This window comes from Chenopodium quinoa, unplaced genomic scaffold (genome assembly GCF_001683475.1).
Source record: "Chenopodium quinoa cultivar QQ74 unplaced genomic scaffold, ASM168347v1, whole genome shotgun sequence".
NCBI classification, from domain to species: Eukaryota; Viridiplantae; Streptophyta; class Magnoliopsida; order Caryophyllales; family Amaranthaceae; genus Chenopodium; species Chenopodium quinoa.
This window is the reverse complement of record NW_018743197.1, coordinates 3,006,906-3,026,676: the sequence shown is the minus strand read 5'-3', so window position 1 is coordinate 3,026,676 and position 19,771 is coordinate 3,006,906. Positions and strand designations below refer to the sequence as shown.

Below are 19,771 nucleotides of genomic sequence, written 5' to 3'. Positions count from 1 at the left end.
GCAGCAACTGCCTTACTCCACGACATGATGCATAAAGAAGTCGAGGTATATGTCGACGACATGATTGTGAAATCAAAAGACCGTCCAGGCCATCAAGTAGCCTTAAGAAAAATTTTCGAAAGGCTAAGAAAATATAATATGAGGTTGAATCCATCTAAGTGTGTTTTTGGAGTTACCTCAGGCAAGCTTTTGGGTTATGTCATAAGCTCTCAAGGAATAGAGATAGACCCAACCAAGATCAAAGCAATCATGTAAATGCCACATCCCAAGACTGAGAAACAGATTCGAGGATTTATTGACCGGTTGCAATACATAAGTAGGTTCATATCAAAATTGTCGACAATATGTGAACCAATCTTCAAAAAGCTTAAGAAGAATGTACTAGTGATATGGGATGATGAGTGTCAAAAAGCCTTTGAAAATATCAAAGACTATCTTGCAAATCCTCCCGTATTAGCACCAGCACTTCCAGGAATACCTCTTAGGTTATATTTAACGGTTACCAAAGAGACAATGGGAGCTATGCTAGCACAAGAAGTAGAAGGAAAAGAAAACGTAATCTACTATCTAAGCAAGAAGATGCTCGAATACGAAGCACGCTATACACCACTTGAGAAGTTGTGCCTCGCCTTGGTGTGGGCCACAACCAAGTTAAGACATTACATGCTAGTTCATATCGTCTTCGTAGTCTCCCGATTAGATTCACTCAAGTAGCTATTTGAGAAATCTACACTCAATGGACGCATATCGAGATGGATAGTCAATCTAGCCCAGTTTGATGTAAGGTTTATGCCACAAAAAGCTATCAAAGGATCCGTGGTGTCAGACTTTCTAGCAGACTTCCAATAGAAGACTCGACGCCAATACAAGACAATGAATTTCCAAATGAAAACTTAATGGTCACTAAAGATGATACTTGGACCTTGTACTTCGACGGAGCCTCAAACCAAAAGGGATGTGGCGTTGGAATATTACTAGTATCACCTAAAGAAGAACATGTTCCAATCTCCATAAATCTTGATTTCGACGTTACCAACAATGCTGCTGAATAAGAAGAACGCGTGGTAGGCCTTGAAACAGCTTTGGCATTGGGAGTAAAAAAGTTAAGGATATTTGGAGACTCTTCTTTAATTATCAATCAAATATCTAAAAGGTGGAAAGTAAGGAGCGAAAGTCTAGCCCCTTACCAAACCTATCTTAAAACCCTTACCGATCAGTTAGAGAAGGTAGAATACACATATCTACCTAGGGAAGAAAATTAATTTGCTGATGCCTTGGCAAGACTAGCCTCAATGGTTAGGATTCCCACGAAAATCGAGCAAATGCCTCTAACTATAGAGAAAAGGCACAAACCAGCATACATCCAGGCTATAGAAGACGACGAAGTAGTCCAAGACGAAGAAGAAGAAGAAGAACCGTGGTACACGGATATACTCAATTCACCAAAGGAGAATACCCTCCCCATGTTGACAAAAGAGAAAAACGAGCATTATGATTCTTTACTTCCCAATATGTACTCATAGGCAACGAGTTACATAAAAGAGTACCTAAGGGTCGAGCTCTCTTATGCGTAGGAAAAAAGGATGCACAAAGAACAATGAGAATAGTCCACGAAGGAATCTGTGGCACTCGTATAAATGGCCAAATGTTAGTCCAAAAAATAATGCGAGATGGATATTATTGGACTACAATGAATAGGGATTTCCATCAATATGTAAAAAGATGCCCCAAGTGCCAAATCTATGCCAACTTACAACATGTTCCTCCATCCTTGCTCTACACCTACACATTGCCATGGCCATTCTCTACGTGGGGAATCGACATCATCGGCAAGATCACTCCCCCAGGAACAGGAGGCCACGAATATATACTAGTAGCAATTGATTACTTCACAAAGTGGGTTGAAGCGCAATCATACGCTAAACTCACTGCAAAACATGTAGCACTCTTTATCGAGAGAAATATTATTTGTCGATATGGAGTCCCACATGAAATGATAAGTGACAATGGAACTCACTTTCAAGCCGAATGTGAAGAATTGTTACAAAAATATGGCATTCAATATCATCATTCTTCCCTTTACATACCTCAAGCAAATTGAGCAGACGAGACAGCTAATAAAAATTTAAAGACCATCATCGCGAAAATGACGGAAAATTATAAGGATTGGCCTGACAAACTTCACTTCGCCTTGTGGGGTTACCGCACGTCAATTCGTACATCAATAGGAAATACGTCATTTTCCTTAGTATATGGAATGGATGTCGTACAACCTGTCGAACTAGAAATTCTATCTCTACGCATCGCGTTAGAGAGCAAACTCGATGAAGTTGAATGGACTAGGGCAAGATATGAAGAGCTAATTTTACTCGATGAAAAACGACTAGAAGCTCTACATCACACTCAGTGTTGTCAAACTTGTATGGCTAGGCATTTTAATAAGAAGGTCAAGACAAGAAACATCAAAGTAGGAGACTTGGTGTTAAAAGCATTAAGGAAAAATGTTTTAGATCCAAGGAGAAAATTTAGACCTAATTGGTCTGGACCCTAAATTGTCAAAACAATCCTGTCAGGAGGTGCAGCAAAACTAACTGATATGGATGGCAATGAGTTCTCGAACATGACAAATCTTGACCAACTTAAGAAATACTACTTATAATTAATTGAGTAGGATACTCAAGAGGGCTACGTTTAGCCCGATTCCTTAAGAAAGGATACGTAGGCAACCCTTTACGGGTGCGGCCACTCTATTTTCGAAATTCTCGCGTCCAAGAATTAATTAAAAATTCGACAGAAGATCGGCGAAATATCGGGCGTCGTAGAGAAAACTCTGGCGCCAGCCAACGACTATCAGTGCCAGCCGACGGCACTATCGCCTAACGCCAGACTGATGTGGCCGGCGCCAGTTGCAGATAAGCGGCGCCAATTCACAGCTAAATTCTGGGCATATTTCAGTGTTTTCGGAAAATTTTCGACTTCCGTACTCGAAGAATTTCTGGAAAATTATTTTTTTCGGTTTTCATTGCTTTAATAAATAAATTTAAAGTAAATAATTAATTAAAAGCTGAAATTTCATTAATAAAATAAAATTACATTATTGATGAAATTTAAATAAATCTGAAATAAATAAACTTTAAATAAAAAATATAAACTAAGTCTAATAATTTGAAATTAAGCAATGGTCCTAATCTTTCTTTTCTTTCCTAGCCCTTTTTTAATTTTTGTTTGCTTCCTCCTCCTCATACATAACCTTAGCTAGTAGGCATCCTTTAGAGGACCTACATTCAATCTTAGAGTAGATAGTTTCCCCTTCAGCTAGAACTCCATGCTTCTTTTCTACCCAAGATTTTTTCTCTATGCTGCAGACACCCATTTGTGTCTCCCCAAAACCAAAGCCGGTGATGAGTACCTTTCGCGCCGAATCATAACCGAATGAAGTGAAAGTGTGGAAAGTCTAGTGTTGCGGATAGTTTTAATTTCTTTTCTTTTCTCTCTGTTTTTGAAAACTTATTTTTAAGAAAAAAGCCAATCCAGTTTGGTTGGTCTATGATATGGGTCCAATAGTAGTGTAGTTGGATGGGGCTTGCAAAGAGCTTTCCAACGATATATTATAAGCCCAATTCCGATGAATGTTGAGGAGGTTATGGCCAATTTACTAAACTGGGCCCGGTTTGAACCTTATATGCGGCCCAATGGTCTAAGGGAGGGCCTAATACGGATTTATCATTCCTAATGCAATTAGGAATTGTTTTAGTCTTCTAGAATCTTCTAGAAGGTTCTTTTCATTCCTAATTCAATTAGCATTGATAAATTGACTTTTGACTTTTCAGAGTTTTATTCAAAATCAAATAGTATTTTTGAGGAAATTATATGATTTTATCCTCCATTACGGCAAATTGATCTGATTTTCGAAAACGCGTTAAAATCTGACTTGGCGCCTGGCCCCTGGCTTTGGCGCCTTGAACCAGGCCTGGCACCTGGCGCTAGCCATTGGCGCCTGACACTAGTGTTGGCGCCTGGCGCCAGTTAGCCAGTGTTGGCGTCAACTATGTTTTTTGTGCGTCAGACTCTGTTTTGTTTATTTTATCTTTTTGGCTAATTTTCTCTATAAATATCGTATTAAAAAACTCCGTTTTCATTCACCAATTCTCACCAATAATCATCTACAATCAGTTTTAATTAGCATTCTCTAATTCATTATTCTCTCTCTTTCTCTCTCTTTTTCTAAACTTTGTTTTCAAATACAAAATTCCGCATTCGCAAGATCTCGAAACACCTAACCATATTCGAAGTTGCCTTCGCCCTAGACGTGAAAGCTTTTAATTTCTGAGGGTTTTGTCCCAAATCTCTATTTCAATTATTTAATTTAATTGTTTGATATTATGATGTAGAAATCATGTTTATATTATTGTTATGATATTCCTAGTATCATGTCTAGGGTAATTTTAATATTAAATATGATTGCTATGATGCCTTTTATTCTCTTCCTAATATTTATGATTGTTAGTATCATGTTAGGGCTAAAGATTTGATTTTTATTGCTTAGTGACATGCTAGGGTTTGTTATTAATCTTGTTAGTATCATGCCTAGGATCTTGCTATTTTTATCCTGCTTTAACATGATTTATGATTATTTTTATAATTGTGTTTGATTATGATTATAATTTTATTATTATTATAATTATTATTATTATGATCATGATTATTAATATGATTGTTATTATGATGATTATAATTGATTATGATTATGTTGTTTGATATTTATTTATTTATTGCTTGATCACACCTTTATTGCATGTTTAAAGGGAATTTGTACTTGTAATCACGCTTAATAAGATATTTAATAATCTTGTTAGGGTTAATATGATTATAATTTCAAGTGATCGCCAATAATAGATTTATTTGTGCATTAATATTCAACCAACATCAATAAACAGGTTTAGGGTAATCCTATTGATTGCATGTTAATCAGAAAGCGCACATGAATACGATCAGAATAAAGTAGAGGCCTATTATTAGGGCAGGTTCAATCTCTTTTAGGTTGGATTTGTACCTTCATCCGCGAACCCTTATTTGGTTCTAGACCTTATGGAGTTGACGATCTCTTGGATCATTAAGGGGTGTAACCTTCATCCTATGAACGATTTACAAGTTCCTAAAACTTGTTGGCGACTCTTTTGCTCTATCATCTTCCCTTTTGGACGCCACCGTACTTTAGTGTATGATCACAGTGGGGTTCAAGATAGGGGTTTAGTGCTTGAAAATATTCCCTACAGTTTTTGGCGACTCCGCTGGGGAGGATTTCTATTTTAATTCCTGAATTTGTTTCGGCAATGATTTAAAATGAGTGGATGAGACTCGAAACGTTCTAAGTATTTCATGTGCGTGATTTTGATTAACATTATTGTCATATGCATAAAAAAGATATCACTGGAAAGACCAACCGTAATGAGTTAAAAACATAGGATTTTACACGTAGGAAATTTGAGGAATATCTTTCCCAAGTAGGACCGAAATAACACCGTGCGAAACTGAAAAATTTTATCGAGCACAGAAAGCTGCTGAGGCATGTGGGAAGTAGCGTCAGGGGCCAGAGCTTGGCGCCAGAATTTTAGCCGTAGCGCCAGGCACCAATATTGGTGCCAGGCACTACAGTTAAAAGCTGACGCCAGTCGAGGTTTGCTGGCGCCAACCTCCCCCAATACCGAGCCAGAAATATGCGTTCTAATTTCACTACAACAAAAGGGTTAATTAGTAGCACCAAATTAATAGCACTAATGATAAAATGCTATTATTGTTATCAAATGATAGCACATTATTTTTTAGTGCTGTTAGAAAGATGCTATTAAAATCACCTTAGTTTTCATCATAGTTTTATATAGCGTTTATTCCTAAACGCTGTTAATTAAGTGCTATCAATTAAAATGGTTATATATAATAAATAAATAATAAAAAAAAATTATTCCTATTTCTTAGCCTAATTTCCCACCAAACTACTGGTATTAGAATACTAGTCTACTACTCACAATTACCCACGACTTCACTGCTCCCTCCACTTCACAAATTTTTTTATTTTTTTTTTGTTTTGCCGCTAGAAACTACAGCCCTCAATCCCAATTTCCCCAAATTGAGTTCCCTTCAATCCAAATCCAAATCCCAGTTTCCCTAAATTAATTAAAGAGATCCCTTCAGTCCAATAAATTGTTGAGCAATTCCTCTTCTCCGGCAAATTGTGGGCAGTTGAGCAATTCTTCTATTTCTGCAAATTGAGCACTTCATTGTCCTCTCTACTGGTGTTTGCGAGCTTCGTTAATTGAAATTATCAATTGTGAGTATTTTTTTTCTTATGTAATTGCATTTTTTAAGTTTGAATTTGCTGTTCTTCATGGGTCAATATTCAATGTTTTTGGGTTATGCTGTTTATAGGACTTTTAGTTATGAAATTTGCAATTTTGATTAAGGTTTTTTGAGGTTTAATCTGAATTTGCTAATTTGCATGTTAATAAATTGTGTTTTGTTCCATTTTATTCTGGTTGTTTGATATTTCATTAGGCTTATATGATCCCCATTGCCTATTTAATTGAGGTAGAAGGCTAACATGTGTTCTAGTGTTATATTTTGTTCTTAAAATGGAGAGGATCTGAATCACACAACGTTCCGTCCGTTTGAGCAGAGTAGATTTGCTGCAGTAACTGAAAAAATTAGGTAGGATTAAAAATTCAAACTTTCACATAATCATAAGTGAATACAACAGAATCTTAGTTTAGATGTTTCAAAAAAACAAATCTTAGTTTAGATGTTTAGGGTGCGTGTCTCTGTTGTATATTATGATACATAGTCATTCAATTGACAAGTTTAGTCATTTGGGTCGTTCAACAATCATTAGCTGTGGATCATACATATCTATGTAAGTAGAAAGTATGCATGTAGGTAGATATGGTTAATAATCAAATTAATTGCAATAAATGGAGAAAAATACAATAGCCAACATGCATAATTATTGAGTCAAAAATCATGAGTCTGTTAACTTGTACAATTTTTTTCATGAATTTATCTGGTCATGTCTATACCATGGATTCACTAAAAGAATACTAAGTGTAGGATTGGACCAAAGTATCTATGATCATTTGCAATAACTAATTTAATTGGGCACCAAAAATACTTGCACAACTACTAAAACAATAACAAGATACATCACAAACATGAAGTTTCTACTTTGTACACTTTCTAATTTTCTAGCTTGCTCAGAAAAACTGAGTAAAATAAGGGGAAGAGAAACCCGGACCCACAGATGTTGTAATCAATCATCAAGATATCAAATTCACTATTTGCTTAGTAGAGGAGTATTTTTGTTAAATAGTTTCCTAATAAACACTAAAGATAGGCATGGTCCACAATTACTTGTGAAATTAACAAACGATTTAGTCAATGTAAGCAAAGAAGAACATTTGGATACTCTCTAGCATAGTTAGTCTTAAAGTACACGTCTAAGTGTTAGGCACAATCACTTATTAATGATTTAACTCATGGAAATACCAACCTTTAATGAACATCTATGGTTCTTGTATCATAGTATCTTTAGGGACCTGATAAAAATCACTAAAGATACTAAAGAAAAGTAGTATTATAGTCACTTTGCTACAACTGCCAGCTAATTTAGGAGTTATCATGGATAATGTTTTGTGTCCCTACTTGAATTATTTCTAGTCCATATAGTTTAATAAAGAAAAGTAGTATTAATTGAGTATATACAAATAAACTTGAAAAGAAAAGAGGCTTGGTTATTGTAAAAAGGACCAACACATATGCCTTACACTAACTTGGTTTTCATTATAATCTTAAAGGTAAGTGCATTTAGAATTAGCAGGGCAAAACAAGTGAAAAGTATGGCCACATAATATGCTAATGCACGAATTGAACTTGGAACTCTTTTAGTCTAATTGAAATCTACTCCATGTACTACTATCTTGAATAGCTTGCTATACCTCAATTATTAATAATTATTAAATCATACTTTATTGTATAGTGGAATATAAAAGCGCTTCTATACTCCTACAATTTTTAAGTGTTACAACCTAACCAACACATAGTTTCATGAAAATCAATTGACTTTAATATAAAAGGTTATAAGTGGGTTAGTGGGGTATTATTGTAAGAAAATTTAGCTGGGTTAGTATTTATTGAAAAGTAAAGGACATGACAGGGAAAAAATAGTTTAAAAAAATTAGTAGTGTGTTAAAGAGGCGACCACAAGGAGGGAATTGTTAAGATATGCTACAAATTACTTGTATCGGATTAAATTTGAATATTACATATATGTATGAAATTAATTGATTTCATTATTGTTTATTTGTTGTTAATTGTGATTAGTACCTCACTCTATTATCTAATTTTATAAGGTTTAAAAGTCCATTAATGACTTTTTTAAAATTCTTTAAGAAATTTCATGGAAAAGGTTATCTTGTATATATACACAAACTATATTAACCTAAATTAGTATAATTATCATTAATTATTCCGATCCTTTTGTTAGTTATCGTAGTTTTACTTTTATGGTGTAGCAATATAAAAATGGATCGGAAATGGATGCTTGCAAGGCGTACTAGTGACGAGTATGAACAAGGGGTAGATGAGTTTATTGCATTTGCTATTGAGCATGCTGAAGATCCTTCTCGCATTTTGTGTCCATGTGTCAATTGTAACAACATGATCCGACACAATGTCGAGGATGTAAGAATCCATTTGGTGGTTAATGGAATTATCCAACAGTACAAGTGTTGGATAAAACACGGTGAGACATTAGGGGACATACCTTCTTATGTAGATACTGAGATGTATGATGAAATGAATGATGATGAAATAGAAGATAATTTCCATCTAGGCAATGAGCATCTAGAAGAAATGACGCGTATTTTAGAGGAAAACATTGAAGATAGTTCTGAAATGTTTGACACATTATGTAGTGGTGCAAAGACCCCTTTGTACCCTGGTTGTTCTACATTTAGCAAATTATCTGCTGTGTTGAAATTATACCATCTCAAAGCTCGTAGTGGATGGACTGATACAAGTTTTTCGAGCTTACTTGAATTAGTGAAAGAGATGCTTCCTATTGATAATGTGCTTCCGGGTCGTATTTACGAGGCAAAGAAGATGTTGTGCTCTATGGGTATGGGGTATGAAAAAATTCATGCCTGCCCTAATGATTGCATTTTATATCAAAAAGGATATGCCTCTTTAAAAAGCTGCCCTGAATGTGAGGCTCCACGATACAAGGAAAATAATGTGCCAGCTAAGGTTATGTGGTATTTTCCAATAGTACCAAGATTTAAACTCTTATTTAGTATTGTTGAAGAATCAAAGAATTTGACATGGCATGAAGATGGGAGAAAAAAAGACGGTTTACTTAGACACCCGGCCGACTCTCCACAACGGATCAAAATTAACCGCGACTTTCCTGAATTTGGTGCGGAGCATAGAAATTTGCGTCTCGCCCTTGCTGCTGATGGAATGAATCCTTTTAGTAATCAAAGTTCTCGTCATAGTACATGGCCAGTCATTTTGATGATATATAATCTTCCTCCAGAACTGATAATGAAAAGGAAGTATATGATGCTGACCATGCTAATTTCGGGCCCAAAACAACCTGGGAACGACATATATGTATATTTGGAACCCTTAATTGACGATTTGAAGATGATGTGGGAACATGGTGTAGAGGTGTATGATGCTTATTGCAATGAAGAATTTAATTTGAAAGCATTGCTTTTTGGTACAATAAATGATTTTCCAGCGTATGGAAATTTGGCAAGTTATGCTACAAAAGGCTATGAAGCATGGCCTGTATGCCAGAATAACACATTCTCCTTCTACTTAAATCATTCACTCAAAGTTGTCTACCCTGGAAATCGCAAATTTTTGCCAGTTAACCATCAATATAGAAGGTGGAGAAAAGCTTTTGATGGGACTTCTGAAGAAGGGACTCCTCCATTGCCGCCAACAGGAGAACAAATACTTGAGAAAATGGAGAAGTTGAATGTCAAGTTTGGGAAGTTGAATGCAAAATATGTTCCGAGCGCTGGTTACAAAAAGAAGTCAAGATTCTTTGACCTTCCTTATTGGAAGACCTTACATATTAGACACTTCCTAGATGTGATGCATATTGAAAAAAATGTGTGTGACAGTCTTATAAGTACTTTACTTAATGTGAAGGATAAGAGTAAAGATGGTGAGGCTGCTAGGCTAGACTTAGTTGACATGAAATTCAGACCCGAATTAGCACCAGCACCAATTAAGGGCACGAATCGTACATATCTCCCACCTGCCTGCCACACTCTATCAAGGAAGGAGAAAGTTTCTTTTTGCGAGTTTCTTTCTGGAGTTAAGGTTCCTGAAGGTTATTCTTCAAACATTAAAAGGCTTGTGTCAATGAAAGACTTGAAGCTAATTAGATTGAAGTCACATGATTGTCATATTCTAATGGAGCATCTTCTTCCAGTGGCTATTCGCTCTATTTTGCCAGAAGCTGTTCGAAATGCTATCACAAGACTTTGTATATTTTTCAGTGAGATTTGTAGCAAAGAGATTGACCCCTTTAAATTGAGTGACTTGCAAAAGGACCTTGTTGTTTGATAAGCCGTCTTATCAAGGGTTGAGAGAAGAGTTTTAGGGTGTGTTTTGATGTTGTGCATGAGTTTTTAATAGCTTTTGTGAGTTTCGGGCGGTGATCTCACTTGTGTGCAAAAGCCGGGATTTATAGGTGTTAGTGAGTGAGTTCGGGAACTAATGAGGAGGATTATAGAGTATGGACCTTAGCTCGTGATTTGAGAAGCGTGATGGAGCTTGGAAGAGCAAGGGAGAAAGCTTGAGTAAAGGTGAAGCAAAGCTAGAAGAAAGAGCAAAGAAGACAGCAGAAGACAGCAGAACCGCTGCCAGGGCCGCTGGCAGCTGGCCAGAGCCGCTGGCAGCGGGTCAGCCAGAGAGGACGAAGTGTTTTGCTGCTTTAGCCGCTGCCAGCGGGTCCCGAGCAGCTGGCAGCGGGTCTTCCAGATTTCGGGGCCTGTTTTGGTTATTTTTCAGTAGTTTGCTTTGTCTTGGCTCGTGTTTTGTATTTATTTATTATTTTTATTATTGTTTTATGTTATTTTAAGTATGGAAACATATATATAGTCTATTTTTATGAAAAGTTAGTGAGGGAGAATTAAGTTAGAGAGAAGTAAAAGTTTTCTAGGGTTCTTGGCAAATTTCAGAAATCTTTGTTTTTGAATTAGAATCCATGGAAGCTTAATCTTCCGGATTCTTGGTTAAAGATTGAAGCTTTTGGCTACGAATTGTGAGATTTCTCTTCTCTTTATTATCTATTGAATGTTTATTATTCCTTTGAATTATTTCATGATTTGGTTTAATCAATTGCTAGGTTAGAATTGTTAGATTCGCTTGCATCTAATTAATCTTTCCAAAGTAGCAACTTTGGGTTATGAATGCATGCTTTTGATTGATAACTTAAAGAGGGAATAATATTATTGAAGAAATTAGACCGCTAGTGTTAATTTATTCAATCCTTGTTGATTTCTCCGTTTATGTTCTTCTTGTGGATGATTTAGAGCGCTTGTCTTAAATTATACATTAGAAAGGGTTAGAAAGGAGCGCTTTGCTATTTCTAACTAGCTTATGAGAATTTAGAATTTAGAATTCTACAACAAGGTGTTCAATAGTGTTTGATTGAAGAGGCTTCTATGATCAATTTGTATGTTCAATTGTGGATTTCGCATAACCAAGACCGTTATTCTCATTGATTGCATACTATTTACGTTCATTGTTCTGATTTAGTTTAATTGTCACCATTGCTTGTCAAAACCCCCTTGTTACTTAGATTACTACGTTCCTAGAGTAATTCCACTTAGGTTTGCAGTTATTAGTCCCTTTTTCCCTGTGGATTCGAACTCGACTCCCCTAACTACGTTTATTTGCAGTTAGCTTAGTTGTGATATTTTTGGTTGCATACGACTGAGGCACACCATTGTTACATTGTGTAAGTTGGAGATGTATTTTCCGCCATCATTTTTTGACATTATGATTCATTTAACTGTTCACTTGGTTAGAGAAGTTCGATTATGTGGACCTGCATATCTGAGATATATGTATGCGATTGAGAGGTTCATGAAAATATTAAAGGGGTATGTTATGAGTGGGAGTCACCCAGAAGGTTGCATTGTCGAGCGTGCCTTAATTGAAGAAGCTCTTGAGTTTTGTAGTCAGTACCTTTCCAAAGTCGATGCAATAGGAATCCCAAAGACAAGGCATACAAAAGGGTATGAAGGAAGAGGAATAGTGGGGTAAAAAGTGGTCTCTTTATCATACAATGAAAGGCATCGAGCACACTTGTATGTACTTCACAATAGTGAAGATGTTGATCCGTATGTAGAGGAACACTTGGCGTTTTTAAGGGATTTAAATCCACGTAAGAGTGAAATATGGATAGCTGAAGAACATAATCGCTCTTTCGTTGAGTGGTTTCAACTTCGAATTGCTGATGAATTAGCTAAGTCACCTTCGCATGTTTCTGACAGAGTAAAATGGCTATCTCGGGGTCCTTGTTTTGAGGTTTTATCATATTCTAGTTATCAAATCAACGGGTATACTTTTTACACAAAGGACAGGGACAAAGAAACCACTATGCAGAACAGTGGGGTGTCGGTGTTGGCCCAAGCTATGCATATCTCTAGTGGAAAAGATAAAAACCCAATATATGCGGATATGACTTATTATGGAATCATCAACGACATATGGGAATTGGATTATAGGACATTTCAAGTTCCGATTTTCAGTTGTAATTGGGTTGATCACAATAATGGTGTGCATTTTGAGAACCCAGGGTTCACTATTGTTGATCTTACAAAAGTGGGTTACAAGGAGGAGCCATTCATATTTGCTTCACAAGCAAAGCAAGTTTTTTATGTGACTGACCCGGCAAATAAAAGGAGACATGTTGTTTTGTCATCAAATAAAAGAAATGTGTTTGGAGACCAAGATATAGATGACATGGAAGACCCTTCATTCTCATTACAATCTCATTCATTTAGCAACAATGTAGTGGAGAATGAGGCATACACAAGAGTTGATCATGGAGAGGGTATATGGGTCGAAAATGCATCAAACTCAAGTACTAAAAAGGAAAAAAGAGGAAAAAGCATTAATTTGGTAATCATACAACCATCTGTTTTTCCCTCTTAGCCCCCAATCTTTTACTGTTATATTAAAAATATTTACATATGCTTAATATGATTTTAATATGAATAATCTGCCCATGTGATTCTTTTTTTAGTGGCTTCTTTACATGTATATGTTATTTTATCTTTGTATGAGCAGGAATTACATTAATTAACATGTTTAAACTTACTAATATATATCTCATGTCCTAGGTTAATGGCTTCTTTACATATCAATCATGAGCATGGTGATGATGAAAATAATGATGCAAATGGTCATCCTACTTATAAAGGTAAAAAGGACACAGGTCGAGGTGCAACTAGAATGGCATCATTGGTTCGAGCTAGAAATAGGGGTGTGAGATTCAATGTTCAGTGGAATGCCGATGGTCAACCTATTGGGGATTATAGTGATAAACTGATGAGTTATTGGGGAGCTAGTATCCACAAAAATGTTCCAATCATTTACCCACACTGGCACAAAGTTCCTCAAAATCTAAAAGATGCACTTTTTGAGGTTCTGGAGGTAAAATTCTTTAATTAATGAGCATATATATATGTTTACATGGAGTTGTACATTGATTACTATTTACATTTTGTTACTTGTTCACTTTAGATAACTTTTAAGGTTACTGAAAGAGATAAAGATTGGTTTTTACGCAAAGGAGGGCGATGTTGGAGCAACTTTAAATCATATCTTTCAAGAAATTGGTTGTTTGATCAACAAGGAAATTTGCGAGAGAAGCCACCTTCAAAATATGATTTTATTGATGTCTCTCATTGGAAAACGTTCGTTAAAAGTCGTCTTTGTAAAAAGTTTCAGGTTTCTTTTCTCTTTTCTATAATACATGATTTATAAAGCAATTAGTCCAGACTTCAATAAACAAACTGAAATGTTAATGATATTTTGCCATTGTTTAATGCTTGAATAGGAGAAAAGTGCAGTTAATCGAGAGCGTGCATCGAAGAATGAGTATCCCAAAAAAAAAGGACGAAGAGGTTGTGCTAGATATGAACAAGATATGGTTAGTATTGAGGTATTATAGTGACATTATATAATTACTTCCAGCAAACTAAACTAAATTTTACTTTTGGTCATAAATCCAGATTAAAAAGCTGAAGAACGATGAAGGTAAAATTGTTTCATGTTTAGGTCGTGGTGAACTATGGAAACTTATGAGAACCAACCAAGATAATATAGTTATACCTTCAGCTAAAGCCAAAGAAGTGGCTGCTCGAATTGTATGAACTTCTAATCATTTTTAATTGTTTTGGAATGTGGAATGATTCAATCTCAAGATCTATTGTATGTTTTAAATATGTTACAGGATGATCTAATGCATCAATCATCTAATGGTGAGTTTGTTGATCATGGCCGTGATGACGTACTTAGTAGGGCTTTGCAGAAGAAAGAAGGAACTGGACGAGTTAGGGCAGTTGGTGCTGGAGTGACACCTAAAATATACTTTGGAGCATGTGACTCAAAGAAAGAAAAGATAACAGAAATGGAATCACGTATCAAATTCTTAGAACAAGAGCTACAAGAATTGAAAAAATCGAGGTTGGAGGAGAAAATGAAACATCTTGATGAGGAGATTGTTGAAAATTATAGCATCGATGAAGTAGCTTTGGAACATAATAAAACCATTCAAATTCCTGAGGTAAAAATTTCATTATTTTTCTCATTAAATTTTGATTAGATTGTTAAAGACACGTGTGAAGATGCCTTATATGTAGTATAATTAAATATGTTAAAGTGATGCTGGTTGTGAAACTTTGAAGTTAAAATACATTGATATTGGTGTTGCCTTTGGAATATAAGCTTTACATTAATTTATATCGTTCTCACACTGCAACTCTTTTTTTCCCTATCATATTCTCTGGGAATTCAATACTACAACTCTGGGAATGTCATGTTGCTAGAGGTATATTGAACCTGATGGAGGTTCTATCTTCCCACTGGAACTCTTTCTAGCACTCTTATGATGAGTCTTATAAATTATATCATACATATCTAGTTGTCTAACAACAGGATTTAGCAAAATTACTAATTGAAGTGGTTAGATAACTATAAAGACAATTATTTGAACAAAATAGGGGCAAGGTATAATGTTTCAGACTCCATCCCAAAGTTCCTTACATTAGTGTTGAAACATTTATATTGCTATATTGTTAGGTCTTAGTTGAGACGAATTATGCTAAATCAATTTTTACTATTTATTATATAGGGAATAATTGCATGCCAGTTAGCTTTATCAGATCCGAGTTATAGAGTGGTAGCTACTGGAAAGGTGCACAATGTTAACAATGGTTCTGTGGTACATAATAAATCATTACCATCGGGTTACATGCGAGTTGCAATAGATTATACAACTGAGGAGCATACACCTTTGCCCGTCCCTCTCGATGATGGTGAAGCATTCGTCCTTAAAGATGCCATAAACACAATCGTATTGTGGCCCACACATCTCATTATTACAGATGTTCCGGTTTAAATCCATTTTTTTTTTAATATTATTTCTTGATGATTGCCACTTTGCGTTTTTTGGTTATAAAATTTTTACAGTTTTTTTTTTTTCTGAAAAAAAACTTTGGATTACTAGTGTTCACAGGGTCATAAAAGTTCTTCAGATCCCAAAGCTAAGAAGACCAAAGCTTCTGCATTGAATACCATATTAAGAAATGATGAACCTTCTCATGCATCATCTGAATATCAACCACAAAAGTTGGATGATAGTATTGAAACAATCCCATTCCCGGACACCCTTCCGGCTGATCTTCAAATAATGCACAAGTACACTTTGAAGATGGCTCAGAAAGAACAAATTCACATCCTTATTGACATGGGAATTCCTGGTCAAAATAATGAGATCTTCATAGGTCGTGAAGAGATTTTTCAATTTCTTGCCCAAGCAAAAATTGGTGTCTGTCATATCGTAATTCACATGTCGTGAGTGTTTATTAGTTGTTTGTTTATACTGTTTTTTTTTTTGTTTTTTTTTTTAAGGAAATATGTTTATGTTGGTTACATGATATATTTAGTTTTAAAGATCCATTTAGTCATATATCTTTCATGATGAATTCGTTAGGTTATTGCATCGTCGTTGCCAAATGCTTGGTTTAGTGGGTTTATTTGGCTTTTTATGTCCAAGTGGGATATCTCTCGTAGCAAAATTTAAGAAGGGAGAGATAAAGAAAGTTGAAGAGGATCAAAGAGCTCGTTCTGAATACATCAAGAATACATTATTTAAAGTTGAGGCAACTAAAGGAAGGGTCTTTCTAGCACCGTATAATGTTGGGTATGTATATTATTTTTTTATATTATATTTGTCCATGGTGAATAATTTAAACTACTAAGAGTTGGTTTTTACGCCTTACTACATAGGATTCATTGGGTGTTGTGTGTTATTGATCCGTATAATGACATCGTATATTTTCTGGTTCCTCTACACAATGAAAATAACAAAGGCACAGGAAATGGAATTGGAGATGATTTGCGTTCAATTGTCGACAGGTTAGAGACTTTTTTCAATTTCTTTTAATGAATATTGGTGCAAAATTCCTCTAAAAAGTGCCAGATTTCATATTTTTAGGTTGATTGTATAATTCTAAGCTCATTGTCATTTTCTTGTTTTAATTTCTTATATGCTGCTTCTTAAGATTTGGCATGTGAGTTTACTCCTAGATTTCTAATGGTTTTCTAACGAACAATTCGGTAAGAAGATGTCTTGTTGAGTTGTGCAATTATATACCATAGGAGTGCAGACAATACAATATTACCTTTAGTTGTGCAACTGATGTAGTGTCAACTTTGGCAGAAATGGTACGGAGTTGGAGAATTATGTAGGAAATGTATAAATAAGGACATAAGTGTAGTGTAGCATCTTTTATTCATCTACAATGGTCATCTCATCATCGATCTATTACTTGAAATCAAGTGTAAAATGCAAAAGTTAATTAATGCAATTTTCAAGGAGACATAATCAAGTGTGAAATGCAATGGTTAATTATTGCAATTTTGTTGTTATGCAGAGCACTCTTTGGTTTTCGAAGTGAAAAAGGATTGTTAAAGAAGATTAAAATGAGCACCAAGTGGGTGCAGATACAAGTATGTTGTATGACTGTAACTTTTGTTATATTTTACAATTTTTGAAATTATTTATGATTATTTTTTTGTCATGATTATGCAGTGCCCACGACAAAATAATGGCGTTGATTGTGGATATTACGTTATGAGATTTATGAAAGAGATCATTGACCATAAGCAAACCCAAATTTTTGAAGATGTATGACCTTTTCTTTGTTTTAAACTTAATATGCCTACATTTGATGCTTATTATGTTAATCAAAATTCTTATTTTATTTATTCTTTTTTGTCCGGTCTTATTTTATATTTTGCAGTACTTTCATGATTGCAATGTCTCAAGGTATGATCAAGACCAAATTGATGAAATCCGAACTCAATGGGCTTGTCATGTTCTTCTCATGTGAATATGTGGTTGATTCACCATGTATTTTAATTTGTAATAGGCCACAAATTTTTAATTTAAGAATTTTGTAGTGACTTAATTAGGGTATGTATATATTTGAATTGACATATATTATACTGTAATTTTTTCCCTTTCTTGGAGAGTGTTACCAAAAATGACTATTAATATTATTTGTATTTTATGAGACCTTAAGACATTTATTTCATTTGGAAAACTAAATTTAATTATGTTCTAGATCTTGGTTAGTTTGTACTGATTTGTTTAGCTACATATTTATTAATAATTATAATTAATGCATTATAAAGATTTTGAATTTAAAATATTTAACAATGCTTTCTAATAAATGCTATTGATTAATTCAAAATAAACCAATTATGAATGTCATCAACCTTCCCACCATTTTAATTGATTTTACAGCGGTTTATATTCACTGCTGCTAAATTGAACACTTTTAATGGCGCTTAACATAAGCGCTATAATTGTTTTAGCAGCGCATATATTTAATAGCGCTTTACAAACGTTGTGTTTTATAGAAAAAAAAAGCGCTGTTAATTAATCCTTTTGTTACAGTGCCCCTTTCGACCGGTTTTTCGTATTGTTTGCTCGATCCTACTTCCTGATTGAATTTTTTCTGACTTTTCTGAAACCCATATGTGTTCTACATATGGACATAACCCTCAGGGAATTCATGCTCCATCTACCCGATTGAACGCTCCGTGCAACAAAGGGTACATCCGAGATGTTGAATTCACCAAACCATGGAAGCGAGTTTTTTCTAAACTAGCGGTGTCCCATCCACTCGCGCCAACCCTTCACGGTTAGGCTTCCGCGCGGTGCATCTGGAAAATTAACCATGAACCCTCTATTGACTAAACCATATCCCGAACTTTAGAGAACTAGAGCCATGGTTAGGTTGCAAACTCATTGCATCATATTGTGCCTAGTTGACTAATTGTGCATTATTTGTTGTGCGTACTCTATGTGATTTTTCCTAACCGTTTGTTTGACTTGTGTTAAGACTAAATAAACTGATTAATGACCAAAGGACTTTGTTTAATTAATTAATCAATTAATTAATTAGAGCTAATAAATAAACATAAAATCGAGTCATAGTTCCTTTAAGTCAACCCGAATTTTTATTCCCGTATACTGCACAAACGTCAACTTGTTTTGGTCATAGCAAGAGTTCTAGAAAAAACTAAGAGTCAATGGAAGCGCCGACGTACAAGCATAGCGGAAGCAAAGTTCAGGCGAACTTTTAAGGATCGACAGATGGAGGTCTTCGGTAATTTCCTTTGGAAAATTATCGCATCAAATGAGGACGACTTCAAGTAAAGTTATTTTCGACGGCATTCGCTAAGATTGTGGAAGTTGTCACCAAAGATTTGAGGAGATTGTACGAGATGGGCGGTCTTTGACGGCATTCACTAAGATTGTGGAGGTTGTCACCCAAGATTTGAGAAGATAGCACGAGATGGGCGGTCTTCGACGACGTTCGCTAAGATTGTGGAGGTTGTCACCAAGATATGAGAAGAGCGGTTCATGATGAGGCGGTCTTCGACGACTTTTTCTATGATTGGAAATGTTGTCACTATGACTCAAGAAAAGGCTCAAGATGTAGCAACGTTGATCGACGGGGTTCCCTAGATTGCAGAAGATCGTCAAAACAAACAGCAAGATGACGTTCCATAGATGGTGGGAAGTTGTCAAAAATCAACTGAAGGTGATTTTAAGTAAAATAATCTTGGATAGTATTCCCTTGGACGCAAAATATTATTAATGCGGACGAAGGTTGTTTCAAGAGAAATAATCTTCGATAGTATTCCCTTGGACGTGGAATATTATTTATGTGGATGAGGATTGTTTCAAGAGAAATAATCTTCAATAGTATTCCCTTGGACGTGGAATATTATCAATACAGATGAGGATTTATTTCAAGAGAAGCAATCTTCGATGATATTCCCTTGGACGTGGAATATTGTCAATGCGGAGGATCGTTTTAGGCGAAGCAATCTTCTAATTTGGAAGTAGTTACGGGCGTAGCGATTTTCAAGCGGAATGGCATTCTCTAGCTTG

At 35.3% G+C, this 19,771-nt stretch overlaps 2 protein-coding genes across 4 annotated transcripts; both read left to right on the top strand.

The window, feature by feature from the left end:
* Positions 1-5,856: 5,856 nt before the first annotated feature.
* On the top strand, positions 5,857-17,905 carry LOC110733208. Of its 3 annotated transcripts, none has more exons than XM_021913218.1 (13): positions 5,857-6,328; positions 13,419-13,731; positions 13,822-14,028; positions 14,138-14,230; positions 14,313-14,447; positions 14,534-14,866; positions 15,434-15,694; positions 15,809-16,155; positions 16,295-16,504; positions 16,591-16,719; positions 17,238-17,313; positions 17,396-17,491; positions 17,607-17,905. In XM_021913218.1, exons 2-13 carry the CDS (start codon positions 13,423-13,425, stop codon positions 17,694-17,696), a joined length of 2,286 nt encoding a protein of 761 aa, XP_021768910.1. In that variant the 5' UTR covers positions 5,857-6,328; positions 13,419-13,422; the 3' UTR covers positions 17,697-17,905. The 3 variants fall into 3 exon arrangements, 2 of the variants coding, with proteins under 2 accessions (XP_021768910.1, XP_021768909.1); XM_021913217.1 differs by lacking the exon at positions 5,857-6,328 and adding an exon at positions 11,988-13,197; XR_002513609.1 differs by lacking the exons at positions 5,857-6,328; positions 17,607-17,905 and adding an exon at positions 11,985-13,197 and having other exon boundaries at positions 16,674-16,719; positions 17,396-17,453.
* LOC110733242 lies at positions 8,572-10,629 on the top strand. Its single transcript, XM_021913258.1, has one exon. The coding sequence runs from the start codon at positions 8,572-8,574 to the stop codon at positions 10,627-10,629; it is 2,058 nt and encodes a 685-aa protein (XP_021768950.1).
* Positions 17,906-19,771: the final 1,866 nt, after the last annotated feature.

Coding starts and splice junctions, on each gene's coding strand:
- LOC110733242 (XM_021913258.1), top strand. CDS start 8,572: ATGGATCGGAAATGGATGCTTGCAAGGCGTACTAGTGACGAGTATGAA.
- LOC110733208 (XM_021913217.1), top strand. CDS start 13,097: ATGAGGCATACACAAGAGTTGATCATGGAGAGGGTATATGGGTCGAAA. Junction 14,029..14,137: donor GTCTTTGTAAAAAGTTTCAG/GTTTCTTTTCTC, acceptor ATGCTTGAATAG/GAGAAAAGTGCAGTTAATCG. Junction 14,867..15,433: donor AAACCATTCAAATTCCTGAG/GTAAAAATTTCA, acceptor TTTATTATATAG/GGAATAATTGCATGCCAGTT.